Source organism: Vespa velutina, chromosome 11 (assembly GCF_912470025.1).
Source record: "Vespa velutina chromosome 11, iVesVel2.1, whole genome shotgun sequence".
Classification (NCBI taxonomy): domain Eukaryota; kingdom Metazoa; phylum Arthropoda; class Insecta; order Hymenoptera; family Vespidae; genus Vespa; species Vespa velutina.
The window spans coordinates 6,730,800-6,748,299 of record NC_062198.1 but is presented as its reverse complement, the minus strand read 5'-3'; the positions used below and the strand labels follow the sequence as shown (position 1 = coordinate 6,748,299).

The 17,500-nt window shown below is 38.2% G+C and overlaps 1 protein-coding gene across 17 annotated transcripts in view; it reads left to right on the top strand.

The window, feature by feature from the left end:
• The window catches only part of LOC124953090 (tyrosine-protein phosphatase Lar), a 485,939-nt gene that overhangs the window by 330,563 nt on the left and 137,876 nt on the right, over positions 1 to 17,500 (top strand). For all 17 annotated transcript variants that reach the window (XM_047503993.1, XM_047503992.1, XM_047503990.1 and 14 more), the window contains 2 exons: positions 11,857 to 11,988; positions 15,632 to 15,790. In XM_047503993.1, the coding sequence (XP_047359949.1) occupies positions 11,857 to 11,988; positions 15,632 to 15,790 (291 nt within the window). Of the gene's footprint in view, positions 1 to 11,856; positions 11,989 to 15,631; positions 15,791 to 17,500 lie in introns of those variants that run through there.

Below are 17,500 nucleotides of genomic sequence, written 5' to 3'. Positions count from 1 at the left end.
TATCTTAGTCTGCCTTATTATTTTCACTTTTCCTCTTATTACGCTCTATTCATCCTCTTCTCTCTCTTTCTCTCTCTCTCTCTCTGACTCTCTAAAAGGAACTCATACAATTGTCCTTTACTTTACTTAATTATTTTCCCCATATTAAAAGCCATTATCTTTGATGTTCGAATGAATACGCATATTCGAGCGATAATCAATTTTGATTTTGATTCTCATCTCGCGAAGAGATCGCGTATGACGTTTGCAGTTTGTGTAAAAAAAAACAAAAAAAAAAAAAAAAAAAAAAAAAAAAAATAAAAAATAAAACAAAAAGAAAAACAAAAAGAAAGAAAAAAGGAAAAAGGAGAGAGAATGGAAAAAAAGGAGAGGAAAAAAATAATGATCGTTTTCCATGTGCAAAGGAGCTTCTCGGCCAGGATCGAACTCGGTACCAGTCAGTGAACCGTGTAAATAGTTCGCAAGGATCGAACTACTATGGAAAGCACTCTCTCTCTCTCTCTCTCTCTCTCTCTCTCTCTCTCTCTCTCTCTTTCGCACTCATTCACTCACTCGTTGATGTGCAAGCTCGTACTCGTTCTCGCGTATAGGCCGCCGCAGAACCGATATACATATTCAAATTGAATTATTCGGGCTACCAGACGCGTTGATTCGAAATCATTCGACGATTTCGGTTTTCACCAAAATATCTACGATTCTCGGGATCTCTTCTCTTTCCTTCTCTCATTGTTCTCTCTCTCTCTCCCTCTCTCTCTCTCTCTCTCTCTCTTTCTCTCTTTATTCTCATGTCGTCCTAGTCTAATGGAAATTCTAGTCGAGAAGTTGGTTAAACACAATCGCTTTGCATACGTATCAAAAGCCTACTTGTACTATTCCGTACGAAGCTCCAAGCTTCTCTTACTTTCCTATCTCTCTTTCTCTCTCTCTCTCGCTCTCTCTCGTTCTCTTTTTGCATCCTATCTCTATCTTTCCCTTTCTACGAGGCACGTGCGAAAATGACATAGAAATCAACAACAACGAGTCCCATTAACGATGAGTGCAGCGAATAAAGCACGTCGAAACTCGATGATCTCAATGTTCCTCTATATTATCTCGTTCATATACCAGAGAGAAAGAGATAGATACAGAAATAGATCTCTCTCTCTCTCTCTCTCTCTCTCTCTCTCTCTCACTCTTTCGTCTATGTGTTATCGAGGGGAATGAGAGGTCAGCCGCATAATAGCCAAGCAGAATTATCCGAAGACGCGGCATGCGTGCGTCATGGCGCTATGCTTTCGTGATCATTATCCAAACTATGTTCGAGCTCGCGTGGTACACGCGGCTTCAAAAGCGAGGACCGAGTTCAAAACATCGATTCAGCGGCCGCGAAATTCAGGTTGTGCTTGATGTGCACGGTAACCTGGATTTAATCATCGTAATACCTATTTCTCCCCTTGATTGATAATACCGACATAATTCACTTTCGAGGATCATCTTTTTTATTGTTCTTTTTTTTTTTTTAACACGTCATCGAGGGGCCTTTCATATGTGATAAGAAAAATTTCGTTCGTTCGTTCGTTGGTTCGTTCTTTCGTTAATTAATTTTTCATTCATTCATTCATTCATTCATTATAATTGTTAACAATTTTTTAATTTTAGAATAAAAGAAAAAAAGAAAAAAAAAGAAAAAAGAAAAAGAATTCCTTCGTGAGAGATTTGCAAAGAAGATTTGCAAGAAAAATGAAAAAAAAATATTGGCTACGATCGAACGCATTTTAATTTTTTATTTTTGAAAAGAAATATTACAGTCATTCATTCATTCATTCATTCATTCATTCATTCATTCATTCATTATCATTGATAAAGAAGATTCGTTCGTGGGGAAGGAAAAGGAAAAGAAAAAGAAAAAAGAGAGAAGGAAACAAAACATTTACAAAGAAGCTCGACTAATTTTCTACAAGGTGAACAATACTACCTCCCTTCTACATTCCTTTATTAATTATTGCGGAACGATTCTAACTCGACTGGTTAGATGAACAAAGCGCAAAGTTAATGAGAAACGTGGCATAAGAAAGAGGTTAAAGAAGAAGACGTCCTTGTCGTCGTCGTCGTCGTCGTCGTCGTCGTCGTCGTCGTTGTCGTTGTCGTTGTCGTCGTCGTCGGAGTAAGTCCATTTCTCCTTTTTCTTCGTTCTTGCGCGTTGACTATCGTTGTTTATCTCATTAAAGGAAAGTAGAAAAGCGCGGGATAATCCTGGAAGAGACAAATCGTGACCCTCTAACATAGACTTGTAGTTTTAATGGTGGTAGTATAGTAACGAAGGTTGAGTAGCAATAGTAGTAGTAGTAGTAGTAGTAGTAGTAGTGTATAAGTGGTACGAAGAGATCGGAGTCGCTTTTCTGTTGGTGAGACTGAGGGGTTGAGGGTAGGGAGGGACAGGGCGGCGAGACAGAGAGAGAGAGAGAGATAGACAGAAAGAATGGGAAAGAAAGGAGAGGAGAGAAGATGTAAAGAGATGGTGGTGGTATTGGTGGAACAGCAAGGCCTGCCTGCTGTTGCAGAACCGTTGCTGTTGCTACTACTAGGAAACTCATGCCGTGTTGGTGGGTTTTAACTTTATCGCAGAAGAAAGAGCAACCGAGGTGACGACGAGGAAAAGTACGCTTGGAGAGAGTGCAGAGAGGGTTGAGAAGTAGTATGGGTGGGGGGGAAATGAGTGGCGGTAAAGCGAAGCTCGAGGCGGTAGAGATGAAGTTACGGTGTAATGGACGCTTTAATTCCAAAGGAGAATAAATTGAAATTTTGCCGACGTCGTCCTCGTCGTCGTCGTCGTCGTCGTCGTCGTCGTCGTCGTTGAGTTCGTTGCGTTTCGTTGATAAAAAGAAGAAACAAAAGAAAAAAGAAACCGAAAGGATTGGTGCTAGTAATGGATTGTATATGTGTTTGTCTGTGTATAGAGAACGTAGTAGGACTATTATATATATAGGTACATATCTATATATATATATATACCGAAGAACGTAAACGTATCTCGAGCTTTCAATTAAGGGTAGACGCGCGACCAAACGGATTATTGTTCGTGTCTGAATTTTATTTATCGAATTATTTCCAGGTACGCGGCTCGTACAGGGAGTATGTCGGCAGAGTGGTAAAACTCGATTAACGCGACCGTTCGAGTTAAGCTTCCTACGCTAGTAATTTTTCCATTGTGATATTATCGATTTGTCGTCGGTTCTAACCGGTCAGACTAGCGAGAGAGAGGGGGAGAGAGAGAGAGAGAGAGAGAGAGAAAGAGAACGTGTGTGCATTGTGTAAAGAGTGTGTTAGGAAAAATATTTCGACGTCTTTTTCATTAATCGAATCACCATTTTATATACGCTCTGCCGAAAGTACATTCAATCTTTTAAATATTCCTAGATCGAACGATATACGAATCCTCGAATTTAACGAACGAACAAACGAACGAATCTACGTACGTAGGATCGATCGATCGATCGATCGATTGATCTATCTATCTATCGATCGATGGGTCGCCATGAAAATTATCTTTCTTTTATTCTACGGAGATACACATACCTATGTATATTTTCCAAGCTTATCTCTCAACGAGCATCGATCATTGATGCCAGCTCTCGTTCGGGAAATCGTAATTAATCCGTACGACTCGTTGTTTTAATAGCTTTTCGATCCGATGAAGAGACCGAAGTCGAAACGGCGAGTAAGTAAATCGATGCGCGTTTATACGAGAGTATCTAATGAACCAGGAAATCCGTTTAAATAATAATCGCTAATAATGATGTTCCCCCCCCCCTCCCTCCCTTTCCCCGTTCGTACGACAACTTGCCGCGGAACGATAATATTCGATATCGGTATTAAATATTCTCATCTATCTCGATATTATAGAATCGACCTTATTACTGCGTGACACTAATAAGTAGATGTTATTATAAATAAAAAACATAAAAACAAAATAAAAAAGAAAAAAATTAAAAAAATACGCGAAGAAAAAAGGAGAGACGAAAAAAAGAAAAACGTAACAAAGGAGAAACAATACGGTAATTCGTAGAAATGATGAATCGGATTTAAAAGGGTAATCGCTTAAGAATCAATAGATTTTTCCTTTTCTTTTCTTTCTTTTTCTTTTTTTTTTTTTTTTCTTTTTTGCCATGCTTACTCTCTAGAATCCAATTGAAATTTCGTAGACGAGCGAGCTATTTCCTTTTACTCTCTTCGCCCTTTTTCCTCCGCTTATAACCTCCGATCGACAGAGCAAAACGTAGGAAGGCACGAAGCGGAGGGAATTCCATTTAAATTAAATTAATATTTGCCGTGCCAGCCGAGGGAACGAAAAGTAATGGCGGAACGACGAAATCAGTTCGTTTGGCGGATGCTGCATGTATTCCGATACACGAAAATGTTGATAAGGTTCGTGTAATTATTTATGATAAAGCAGACCTGTTCTCGGAATTTACACTCGTTTCTCCCACTTCTCTCTCTCTCTCTCTCTCTCTCTCTCTCTCACCCTATCTCTCTCTCTCTTTAGCGTTCGCGCACGCTATATTCTACTTTTGCGTTGAGCGAACATCATCGTTAGACCATCACACATTTGCAATCGATGAACAGTCGAGAGAGGGGGAGAACAAGAGAGAGAGAGAGAGAGAGAGAGAGAGAGAGAGAGAGAGAGAGAGAGAGAGAGAGAGACATAGTCGGTGGGCAAGCTACAGCTGCATCGGAAATTGCAGCGCCACGCCGCGCAGCATATCGACCGGATCCTCGAAACGTCGAAAATTCGTACGAGAGAAATTCGCGCGAGCCGGTTCCTCTTTCGAATTCAACGATAGTAGTATAGTATAGTATAGTAGAGAGAGAGAGAGAGAGAGAGAGAGAAGAGATGGCTATTCAAAACGACTATCCCCCTCGATTCGTAATTACCATCCGTTTCGTTTCCATAAACGAGGCCGACCGACCAACCGACCGACCGACCGACCAACCGGCTAGCCGGCCAGTCGTCCGCATTTACGCACCCTCGTCCTCCGTCTGTGACACGTGCCCCGTTACTCGTGGACCGATCGTTTCCACTCCCACCCCGAGCCCTCAACCCCTCCCCCAATCCTCATCCTCTGTCTGCCAACTCCAACTCCAACCTCTCTCCTACATCCACTTTCCATACCCACCCTTCTCTACATTTTCTACGTATGGAAACGAACGAACCAACGCAACGCAACGCAACGCAACGCAACCAAGCAAGCAAGCAAGCAAGCACGCGCGCGGTTCGTCGCGATGAAATATTCCAGGGAGGGCGATAACGCGTTATTGTATAATTGTTTTGCGTTTTTGGATAATAACGTGCCATGTAACAGCTTGCAGGGATCTAGTTCTCGTTTGCTCGCTTCGTAGCTAAATGTTACCCCTATTCTCCCTCCCTCCCTCCCTCTCCCCCGCCCGTGCACCTCTGTACTTTCCACGTTTACGCACTTTCACGCTAATTAATCGCTCGTTCGATATCGATTCGATATTTCCTTGACCAACTGTGTGTGTACGCGCGCACGCGCGTATATGTGTGTGTGTATATATATATATATATATATATATATATTTGTCTATCACGTTTTTCTATACATCTGTCTGTCCATCTTTTTCTTCCTTTTTATTATATCTTTCTCTCCATCTTCGTTTTTTATTTCGTCCGTCTGTTTGACCTATCTTCTCTATCGTATATCTTTCTCTCTCTTTCCATATCTGTTTATCTGCTATCTGTCTGTCTATCTATCTGTCTGTCTGTCTGTCTGTCTGTCTGTCTGTCCGTCTGTCTATCTATCTGCCTATCTGTCTGTCATTCTTCCATTTCTTTCTTTTTTTCTCCACCTCCTCGACAAGCTCTTCTATTATCCGTTGGCATCGTGGTTATCTCTAATAATGAATCAAATAACGCGGAATAACGCGTCGGCCAAATGCCGACGTTGTCGTCATCGTCGTCGTCGTTGTCGTCGTCGTCGTGATCAAAGTCGCATAATTTTATTTAAATCACATGCAGATTGCCACGTTATCGGCTACTTTTTCAATTACGAAGCTCCGCGGCTGTACATAAAGCATACCTACCTACTTGGTAATATGCAACTAACCTGTTAAAACGGTACCGTCCGTCGTCGTCCTCGTCCTCGTCCTCGTCGTCGTCGCCGTCGTCGTCTTTTTCGACTTCGTTAAACTTTTTCTTCACGAGCTAGAGAATTTTCATGAACGAGTTTACATGAAATCCAAAACTTATGGGGGAGAAAACTTAAGTATGAAATATTAAACTCTCTCTCTCTCTTGCTCTCTCTTAAAATCTATATATATATATCTCCTTAAGCTCTTCCTATCGTTAATTAAAAGCAATTTTTTTATCATATAGTAAATATCCATGTGCCGGTATATATATATATATATATATATATATATATATATATATATATAAACTCTCTCTCTTTCTCTCTTTTTCTCTCTCTCTCTGAAATATGATTTTCTTATCAATTATCATACTCGTCGTTTTAATCTTTTACTCGTAGCATAATTGAAAATATAATTATAATTCCACGTGCACGATAGTATTAACATATTTTATTTTATATTTCATAAATATAACAAGTTCTATTAACGTTTATATGCGTTTCTCAAGGGGTATCGTAATACGTGGTTCCTCCTACCCATACTTTCCTCGTATATTTCAACCTTCGTCTGGAGAATACGTCTGAAAATGGTGGGACATTCATTTTACGGAATGCAAGCGACACCGGCATGCCTTGCGTTTCGCAATCTAATTTTCGTTGGCGTTTAATCTTTGTGTACACTCAGAGTTGTCCTTTTACCAGCACTTTTACTATTCGCTCTCGTTCATTCTCTCTCTCACTCTCACTCTCTCTCTCTCTTTCTCTCTCTCTTTCTTTCTTTCTCTTTTTTTTTTACGTCTCTGCCTAGGGCAACACTGGCACGTGCGCTACCTTTTTCAAAGACGTTTTTTATTCTTTTATTCTCTCTCTCTCTCTCTCTCTATTTCACACTTTACTACATCTCCTCTTAAAACTAAAATAGATCGAATGCCATCCAAAACAATTCGTATTTTAGAAGGGTTGATTATTTTCGATGTAATTCTTACCATCGTTCGTAATGCTTTCGTAAATAATAACGAAAATATCGTTACATACAAATCAAAAAACAAATTAATACGTAACTATACGTATCTATGAATGTATATTCGTACATGTATATATATATATATATGTGTATGTGTGTGTTATAAAGGCGACTTTTAATGAGCGGAATTATCATTCGCAATGTAATTCGCTGATTTAATTCGGCGTTTCACGTTTCCCTACCATTCGATTCGATTTGTATTCCGTTCGTTCACGTTTTATTATTCGAGACTCGTAGATCAACAAGGGATGAGGGAAAGGGTAGGAAGAAGGGGTGAGAAAGAGTGAGAGAGATCCTATTACCGCTTTCATCGTGTTTTCTTTGTATATATATATATATATATATATATATATATATATATATATATATATATATATATACACACCTATCTATATTTTATATTCGTCGAATGATTATTTTTCAAAGACGAATATTGTATAATTTTTTGCGTCGTCTTTATGAACAAACGTTAAGAATCGTCATACTGATATTTTTCTCCTTCGATCTAATTATCATGATACACGAATAGCTTGTACGATTCTTCACTTCGTTTCTTATCTTTTCTTTTTTTTCCTTTTTTCTTCTATTATTAAAAGACGATTCTGGTAAAGTTCGAAGAAATGGAGAATGAAAATAGAAGAGAGAAGAGGAGAAGAATAGAGTAGAGTAGACGATTGGAAAATTGTTAAGCTTTTGGGATACATACAGTGACCCTGTTCATTCGGCGATATAGCAACATTTTAACGAGCGTAGCTTGACCTCGATCTCTCTCTCTCTCTCTCTCTCTCTCTCTCTCTCGCTCTCTCTCTTTCGTTCTCTCTCGTTCTCTCTTCTGTAGCTCCATGCTAGCGTGGTCTTACTCCATAAAGGATTCTCCGTAATGTCGAAAGAGTCTTCGAAGCTATTTAGAACGAAATGGCTCGATCGAGGCCAAGCGAGCTAGCTAGCTAGCTAGCTACCTAGCTAGGTAGCTACGTAGGTAGGTAGCTCGAATGAACGAGCTCACGCCATTACACCACGTTGAAATTTTCGAAAATGAGTTTTATCATCGCCCTCACCTTTTCTCAGGCATTACCTCTTTCACGTCGCTCCCCTTTTCCTTACCCCTCGCCCAGCCACCTCCTATACGACCCCTATAGACCCCTACCTTACCCTTATCATCCCCTCTCGTATAGTGGAAGAGCAACTCGATATTTTTGTAACCACGGTACTTCGACCCAAATAGACGCTACTACCCACTGCTTAATCGTATCGAACGTGAAAATAATTAATTTCATCGTCGGAGCCCCAAAGTGCCAAAGCTGTATTATCTTTTTTCTGTTTTTCTTTATTTTTTCTTTTTTTTTTTTTTTTTTTTTTTTTTTTTTTTTTTTTTTTTTTTTTTTTTTTTTTTTCGTCCTTTACGAGGTCAGCATTTAGAAAATCATTTCGGTGCTCAGATATCTCTGAAGTTTATATTCAAATAATTCACGAGGAAAGGACAGAATTATGAGGAATTGAATATGGGAGAGTGATAGAGAGTGACAGAGAAAGAGAGAGAGAAATGTAGCTTTTTCTCGTAACATCTGATAGATCGTTTTTTTTTTTTTTTTATTTTTTATAAATACTATAATAGAAAAAAATTTTCCTCGACATATTCGGTCGAATGAATTTCTCGATTATTGACTGTATATTCTTTATCTTCGTGCTTTCGAGGGAAACGAACAAAGTAGAATAAACGTAATCGACTAATGGACTTGTTGCGAACGAATGGCAGCAATTTGTTTGAATCCACAATGCACATTTTCTCTCTATAGTGAAAGTACACGTATATGTGTTCGCATGCATTCGTGCGCGCGTGTGCATATGTGTATATATAAATATAAATATAAATTTTCCATGAATACGATTCGATCAAAAATTATAAACTGTATCATTATAGATAGAAATAATATTTCGTTTATTTCGAAATCATGATCAAAGCACGAAACGATATATATCGTATCTTGTTAGATAATGACACAACAAACCATAGATCCATAGCTCGAGGCATCAGAGAATATTATGTGTCGTTTATTGAATTTTTCGACATTGTTAAACATTCGATTAAAATTTTCAACAAATCATCGAAATATTCATTCGATCGTATGCGTTGTTTTTTTTTTTTTTTTTTTTTTTTTTTTTTTTTGTTATATATGTAGAAAGATAATACCAATATTTCATTCCTTCATCGAGAACAGTCTGAATTAACAAAAATATAAATTCGAACGAACGGAGTTACTTCGTTATGCGATAATGATTTTTCCAATCGAGGACAGTTCGTTCTTCCCGATTACGTATTTCTAGAAACGACGTGACGTTTGAAAATTATCTTTTCGATTTAATTCAAAGAAAGAGAAATAGAGATAGAGATAGAGAGAGAGAGAGAGAGAGAGAGAGAGAGAGAATTAAAAAAAACGTCTAATAAAATTGATTTTATCGATACTCGAAAAAGGAGAGACGATAGGACAATTCCAAGACATTTTATGGTGTCTCGAAGGTATATTTTAATGACGTCGAGTCGATATTTTTCATGTACGCGCTACAGAGAGAGAGAGAGAGAGAGAGAGAGAGAGAGAGAGAGAGAGAGAGAAAGAAAGAAAGATAGGTATTCGTACATAGAATTTGACGTTCGAGTGAGTTCGAAGCGCGCGAATCGTTGATATAAAACTGTTCTTTCGGCACTTCGCACTGGGAATCACGTTTTATTATCATCCATTATCCTGAGCGGGAGCCAAACAATAAAATCCTTTCGCGGCGTTCCATTGTGAAACGAAATGGAGATAAAGAGAGAGAAAGAGAGAGAGAGAGAGAGAGAGAGAGAGTCGAGTATTCGACAATAAAGTGATGAGATAAAAAGCGCATGCATACACATCCAACCAACAAACCTCTGGCAACAAGCACTTTTCTCTTCATTCGCCGGCGTTGCGCGCCGGCGAATGCTGCTTCACGCATATTCATTTAAGCGGCCACTATTGTGAAAAAGTGTTCATAAACGTTTACCATCGATTTCGGTAGCTCTCTCACCTCCCCCTCCAGCAAGTTTCAGGACCAATTTACTACTTTACTTTGTATAGTCGCTTTCTCTCTCTCTCTCTCTCTCTCTCTCCCTACTTCTCCCTCCCATCCTTCCACCCTCCGTTCCTACCTTCCTACCTATCACTCAACCCAACTCATCCACCCACCCACTCACTCATCTTTCCTCGTTCCAAATATCATCGTATCTTTACTCTCTTTATCCCTTTCCCAGTTATCTCGATGCTCTTTCACTCTCCATGCCGTTTTCCTTTTTCACGTACATTTCTCTACCTCTATCTATTTCTATCTCTTTCTCTTACATATGTGTATATATATATATATATATATGTATGCATATATAAACTGAAACCGTATCTCTCTCTTTCTCTCTCTATCTATCTATCTATCTTTATCTCTCTCTCTCCCTCTCTCTCTCTCTCTCTCTCTCTTTCTCTCTTGTCGTTTCGTGACTGGAAAGGGGGGTTGAGAGGTGGAACGGAAGAGATAGAGAGGAGGAGGAGGAGAGAGGTGGAATGGGGATGGAAACCACGCAGTCCTGACAAAGGATGGCGTCGCGTTCATCCATCTTGCCGCGACCGTCTCTTTATTCGTGGGTAAAAGCGTGGCGAGGTAGTTTGGACTTTCCGCCGCACTAAATCCCACTAATTTCGCTCACCGAGAGAAAGAGAGAGAGAGAGAGAGAGAGAGAGAGAGAGAGAGAGAATGGGCGGCCAACCCCGTGAGTAGCCGCGTCCGGCCGGCTGTGTCCGGCGTCGATAAAATCGTCCGGCGCTTTCGTCCTTCCAAACGATTCCGAGGATCGATTTTTGAAGCCGTCTCGTTTCATCGATTAGCGTGTCAACCGCGATACCTTCGTATAACCGAAAGCCAATTTTCTAACTCTCTCTCTCGCTCTCTCTCTCTCTCTCTCTCTGTATCTCTCTCTCTCTCTCTCTTTTTCTGCTCTATCGTCGCTGTGGTTAGAAGAATTCTTCTTCTTCTTCTTCTTTTTTTTCCCCCTTTTTATTTTCGTTGTTCTCTCTTCTTTTTACTTCTTTTTTTTTGTGTGTCCTTTTTTTCTTTTTTTTCTTTTTCTTTTTTTCCAATGCCATAAAAGTTATACCAAGACAGAGGGATATTAATTCATTCTTTTTTCGCTTTGTCGATTGTAATTCGTTCATACACGGGATCTCTATCGTACGTTAATATCTAATATTAGAAACGTTAGTAAGCGTTAACGAAACAAGATGAAGAGGGAGGGTGAAGGAAAGAGAGGGGGGGGGGAGGGGGGAAAGAAAGAAAGTGGAAAAGAAAAGAAAAAAGAAAAAAAAGTAATTGAAAGAAAGCGATAGAAAAAATTGATGTTAGATATCGATCGATGATAAATATTGGCCACGCATTTGCGTCTCTCTTCTTTTCTCTTGTCGCGCGTTAAAAAAGGGACAGAGAGATGAAAATTTAATATTTGTTATTTGTTTCTTTTTTATTTTTTTATACACGAATGTGTGTCCCACCCTACCGTCCCCCCGCTCCTCCCCACGCCTTTTTATTTCGTCTATCTTTCCGTTCATCATCGTCGTCCTGAAATAAATCCTCTTATTAATATATAAAAATCATTTATTCAGTTTGTACTCACCAATGTGTTTTTTTTCTCTTCTTCTTTGTTCATAGATCCACCGACGATCCTGGTGAGGCCTCAATCGCAGCAGGTGAAGGCAGGTGGAATAGCGAGTTTCTTTTGCACGGCTCAAGGAGCACCGCCCCCCCAAATACACTGGAGGAAAAACGGCAAGAGAATTTCGCGTAAGTCTGCTGTTCTCTTCTTTTTTTTCTTCTTTTTCTTTTTTCTTTTTTCTTGCATTTTGCTTTTCCTCCTCCATCCCCATGGCCCATTCTTCTCCTTCTCTCTTCCTCGATATAACTTCTTCCGTTGAAAAGTGGCCCTTTCGAGAGCAACCATCGGACCACTCGCTTCTACTCGGCTAATCCTTTCTCCCTTTCTACTTTTTCCTTCCTCCCTCTTTCCATCTCTCTACCCACCCCCCCATCTCTCTTTCTCCATCTCCTCCTCCTCCTCCTCCTTCTCTTCTTCTTCTTCTTCTTCTTCTTCTTCTTCTTCTTCTACCTCCTCCTCTTACATTAGTTCGAATCGAATGAAGCTGCGTTGCGAATTTGCCGTTGGAAATGAAACTTTTTCGAGCCCCGAGAAAGAAAATGCTCGAACGAAATGTACAATCGAAATAGTAGTGAACGGTTCAATGGAAATTCCATTGAGAGATTAAGGAATTTTAAGTGTCTTCGTTCTCTCTTTTTTTACTTTTCTTCTTTCTTTTTTATTCTATTTCTTTTTTTTTTTTTTTTTTTTTTAATTTTATTTCTATCCTTTCTCTTCAATCCTATCCTTCTGAAAAATCGACCTAGCGTTGATATCTCTCTCTCTCTCTCTCTCTCTCTCTCTCTCTCTCTCTCTCTCTCTCTCTCTCTCTCTCTCTCTCTCTCTGACTATCTGCCTCTCTCTCTTTCTTTTTTTTTTGCTCAACGATAAACTCACGACAGATAGGAGGGCATTTCGCGAGCAACCCAGCAATCACTCCTCTTTCATTCTCTCTCTCTCTCTCTCTTTCTCTCTGTCTCTCTCTCTTTCGTTCATTCTCTCTCTCTTTATTTTACAAGTGCAATCTGTCTCTTCCGAATTAGATTTCGCACTTGCTTGCTCTTCTTGCACACCGAGTGTCGAGTGTCGAGGATGTGCAGGTGAGACCTGGCAGGTGTTGTTTCCGTAATTTTCAAGACAGCCAAACTATGATATTCTCTATCTCTTTCTACCTCTCCCCTCCCTCTCTCTCTCTCTCTCTCTCTCTCTCTCTCTCTCTTTCTCACGTTCTTTTCAATCGTTTATCATTATTTTCTTTCGTTTATCATTTTAATAAATTTACAAACGAACGATCAAATAATAAACATCCCATTAATCGTCATAATTTTCATTGACATTAAAAATAGATACGTATCTATTCACGTAACGTCTATTCTATTCTCAATGTATGTTTGTAAATGCTCATTTGTAATATTTCTCGAGAAGTCGTCAGTGACAATAATATAATCATTTCAACGATCAACGTAAACGTTGCATAATAATATTTATACCGTTTATGCGAGTATGTATATATATATATATATACATGTATGTATGTATGTATGTATGTATGTATGTATGTGTATATGTGTGTAATGCATAGGAACGCGTGCGTAAGTAATACGCATCATACGAATCTGAATGTAAACATTAGCTTAAGAGCCACCCTACTATTCCGTGTCGAAGTAAACAATAGATAGTCAGTTGTTCGTTGGACTCCGAACAATACGGAGCGACCATAGTGAAAGAGTATATATATATATATATATCTCTGTCTCTATCTTTCTCTTTCTCTTTCTCTCCCTCTCTCTCTCTCTCTCTCTCTCTCTTTCTCTCTCTTCTCTACAAAGTACGAGTTCCTCCCTTCGGAGTTCCAGTTTTGGTTCATTATTTTCAGGAGTCTCGAGAGTATCTATGTACATATGTATCTATCTATGTATCTATGTATGTATGTATGTATCTATCTATCTATGTATATACTTGGTACGTACAGTCGACTATTGATTTATCTGTATATCGTTTCGAGTTACCGGGGTACTTTGGCTCGTCGCGCGTACCATTACACATTGAACATACTAAACATTATACCACACGTAGATGTCAAGCATGAGTTTCCAGAACGGACACATTATCGCTTACCTTTCGTAGTCGTTCTCTCCGATATATATATATATATATATATATATATATATTACGTATGTATGTGTGTATGTATGTATGGATACGTTCTCCGGTTTAATTTTAATAAACGATTGATAACGTTACGGTACAACGTTTGTTTCTTTTTCTCAAGGGGAAAGTAAAAAGATAAAGATAGTTTATCTATCTTATTATACTAAAGATAGTATATCGTACGATAATATTATACGATTTATTATACTTACATACATATTTACGCATACGAACGAAGATTCTTTATTGGTTTTATTTTTGTTTCGTTTTATTTTGTCTTCTTCTACTTTGTTTTAATACGATCGATCAAGCATTGTTATTTTATGATGAAGTAAAACGACTGATTTATGACACGTATCTTCTTTTTGTTTTTTTCTTTTGTTTTTCCTTTCTTTTTTCTTTTTTCTTTTTTTTTTTTTTTTTTTTTTCTTTCTTTTATCAATGAACTTATCGAATTTCAATGGTCAAAATAACATTTATACATTAATTTAGTTCAATCATGAAGTACCTAAATTATTAATTACATGAATGATTTACGAAATAGGATTATCGATCGATCTATGAAAAAGTTTGTCACGGATATAAGCAAAATATAGAAAAGAAAAAGTAGATAGAAAAGTAAGTGGAAAAAAAAAAGAGCGTGAATTTAACGAGATTGATTGAAGAATATTGCAGTATGTTTCTCTCTCTCTCTCTCTCTCTCTCCTGTTACTTTCTTCCCTCCCTCCCTCTCCATCTCTCCTTCTCTCTATCTCTATCTCTATCTTTATCCGCTTTGCTTGCGAAGTAACTGCCTTCGAACTAATCCTATGAGGATCATCGAAGGTTGGATAATCACGTGAAATCGCATTTGTCAATCCACTTATCGTATGCAGGCAAGCGAAGCAGTCGGCGGCAGGTAGCTCGTTAATCTCGTGGGAGGAAGATGATAGCTTGTAACTGCTTCGAACCTTCTCGTGCAATCTTGTAGATCGTTCGCCGTCGATCCAGTTAACTCGATCTCTTCGTCCCATTAGTTCTATTTTTCAACATCCGACACTCTCTCTCTCTCTCTCTCTCACTCTCTCTCTCTCTCTCTCTGTCTCTCTGTCTCTCTCTATCTATCTTTCTCTTCATTTTACATTGTCTTTGTTTTCTCTCTTACTAAACTTTTAAATTAATTAATTAATTTATTTATATTTATCTATTTATATTTTATTTTTTTTTTTTCTCTTTTTTTTTTTTTTTTTTTTCTTTCAATTTTTTTTCTTTTTATGTTTTTGTTTTTTTTTTTTTTGATTATTTTTTATTTTTTATTTTTTTTATTCTTTTTTTTTTTTTTTTTCTTTTTTTTTCATTTATTTGTTATATATATTTTTTTAACCCCATTATTCGTTCCCCGATAAGGTTCTATCATTGTCTTTGTTTTTTCTTTTTTTTCTTTTTTTTATTCTTTTTCTCTTTTTTCACTTCTTTTTTATTTTTTTTTGTTCCTTTCTTCTTTTTATTTTCCCCTACGTGAAAACCTTAAGGAGATGTTTTAACGACACGACGTTTATCACACACTGAGACACATAAACACGTATACGAGTATATGTCTTATGTACTTATCGTTGTTATACTTTATTTTCTTGACTCACGATCGCTTTACTACTGTCGCAGAATCCCAGTCACGATACCTGGTACATACGTACGAGCATGGAGCTTTACTACGGATCGAACCTGTCAAAACGGCACGAGACAGTACAACATACGAGTGCGTTGCGGAAAACGGAGTCGGCGATGCGGTATCCGCCGAGGCTCAGCTCACCGTTTACGAAGGTAAGTCATTATTATTTTTTGAAATTTGTTTCGTTCGAAACAAATGCGATGCAACCAAAAAAAAAAAAAAAAGAGAAAAAGAAAAAAAAAGGAAAAAAAAAGGAGAAACAAAGATAAAGAATGAAAGAAATGAAAGAGAGAAAAGATCGAAAAGCAAGACTCGTTGCGTGGGAGTCAGGAGTGTCGAGAAGATCCTTTTTTTTTTTTATTTTTCTTTTTTTTTCCTTTTTTTTCTAACTTCTAACAAAGCGCTTTCTCTGTGTGCCATTAATCGTCCAATGTGTCTAATCTATGAATTGCGTCTTACTTACAAAATTTTGACGAAGAAGAAATTTCTTTCTCCTTTTCTCTCTCTCTCTCTCTCTCTCTCTCTGTCTCTCTCTCTCTCTCTGTCTCTCTCTATCTATCTATCTATCTCCGTTCGTATCCGTCTTCGTTTAACACAATTTTCTCCGGATGACACTATCTGACGGCTATTAACGTTATCAAGAGACGAGAACGTGCAGAGAAAGAAAGAGAGAGAGAGAGAGAGAGAGAGAGAGAGAGAGAGAGAGAGAGAGGAAGGAAATGGAAGGATAGAAGAAGGGCCAGGGGAGAATGAACGAAGTCGGTGTTTAATATTTGAAAAGGGCTTTCGGAACAGCTGCCACCAGTTTAGAAGGGTTCTGGCGAAAAGCAAAAGGGAAACGCGTAGACTTGAACCGAAATTTCCGTGTTCCCGATGGATTCAATGGGGATAACAGCTTTAAAACTATTTACTGATTTAAGTCTCCTCCTTAAACGATGCCTTTCTCTCTCTCTCTCTCTTTCTCTCTTCCTCTCTTTCATTATCTATCGATCTTTCTCTAAAGCACAAAAGTTTGCATTGGCAGGGATACATAGATCGATATTCATGAGCTTTAAAGAAATAGATTTATTTTTAATACTTTTCGAAAGAGAAAAGAAAAATGAGCGTAATGACTTTTTAACGAGGTAGGAAAAAAAATAATATCTATTAGGATTTGTTCGTAGTTATTCAAAAAAAGAAAAAAAAAAAAAAAAAAGAAAAAAATAGAAGAAAAAGGAAAAGAAAAATAAAGAAAACGTCGCAAAATTTTTGCATTGTTCTTCTTATTTTCGTAATTAAAGGAGGATCATACTCTCTACCTTTTAACTTGTTCCCTCTCTTTCATTTTCTCTTCTTTATTCTCCCTCTCTCCCTCTCTCTCTCTCTCTCTCTCTCTCTCTCTCTCTCTCTCTCTCTATGTATATCACTCTCTCTGTTTCTTCTTTTCTGCCTTTCCTTTCCTCTTCCTCGTTTTCTGTTTATATGGTAGAACGAGCAGCTTAATGGCCCTTAATGGAGAAGGAGGAAGAAGGTAAAGCCATCTCTCTCTCTGTCTCTCTCTCTTTCTCTCTCTATTTCTCTCTCTCTCTCTCTCTCTCTCTCTCTCTCTCTCTCTCTGAGCGCGCATCGAGAAAAAGCTTGGCCTCTCCCGCGTAAAGAATCTCTTAAACTTTTACGAAATGCCTTAATTGGCTCGGGCAGCTTTTTTAATTCGATTCCAACTTCGCTTCGAGGGATATTTTTTTGCGCCGTTCGTTGTTTCTCAATGTTCTATTTTCGATACGAGAAAATAGAGATAGAAAGAGAGAGAGAGAAAGTGAGAGAGAGAGAGAGAGAGATGCAAAAGAAGAAAAAAGAAAAGGAAGATAGAAATGCAAGAGAAA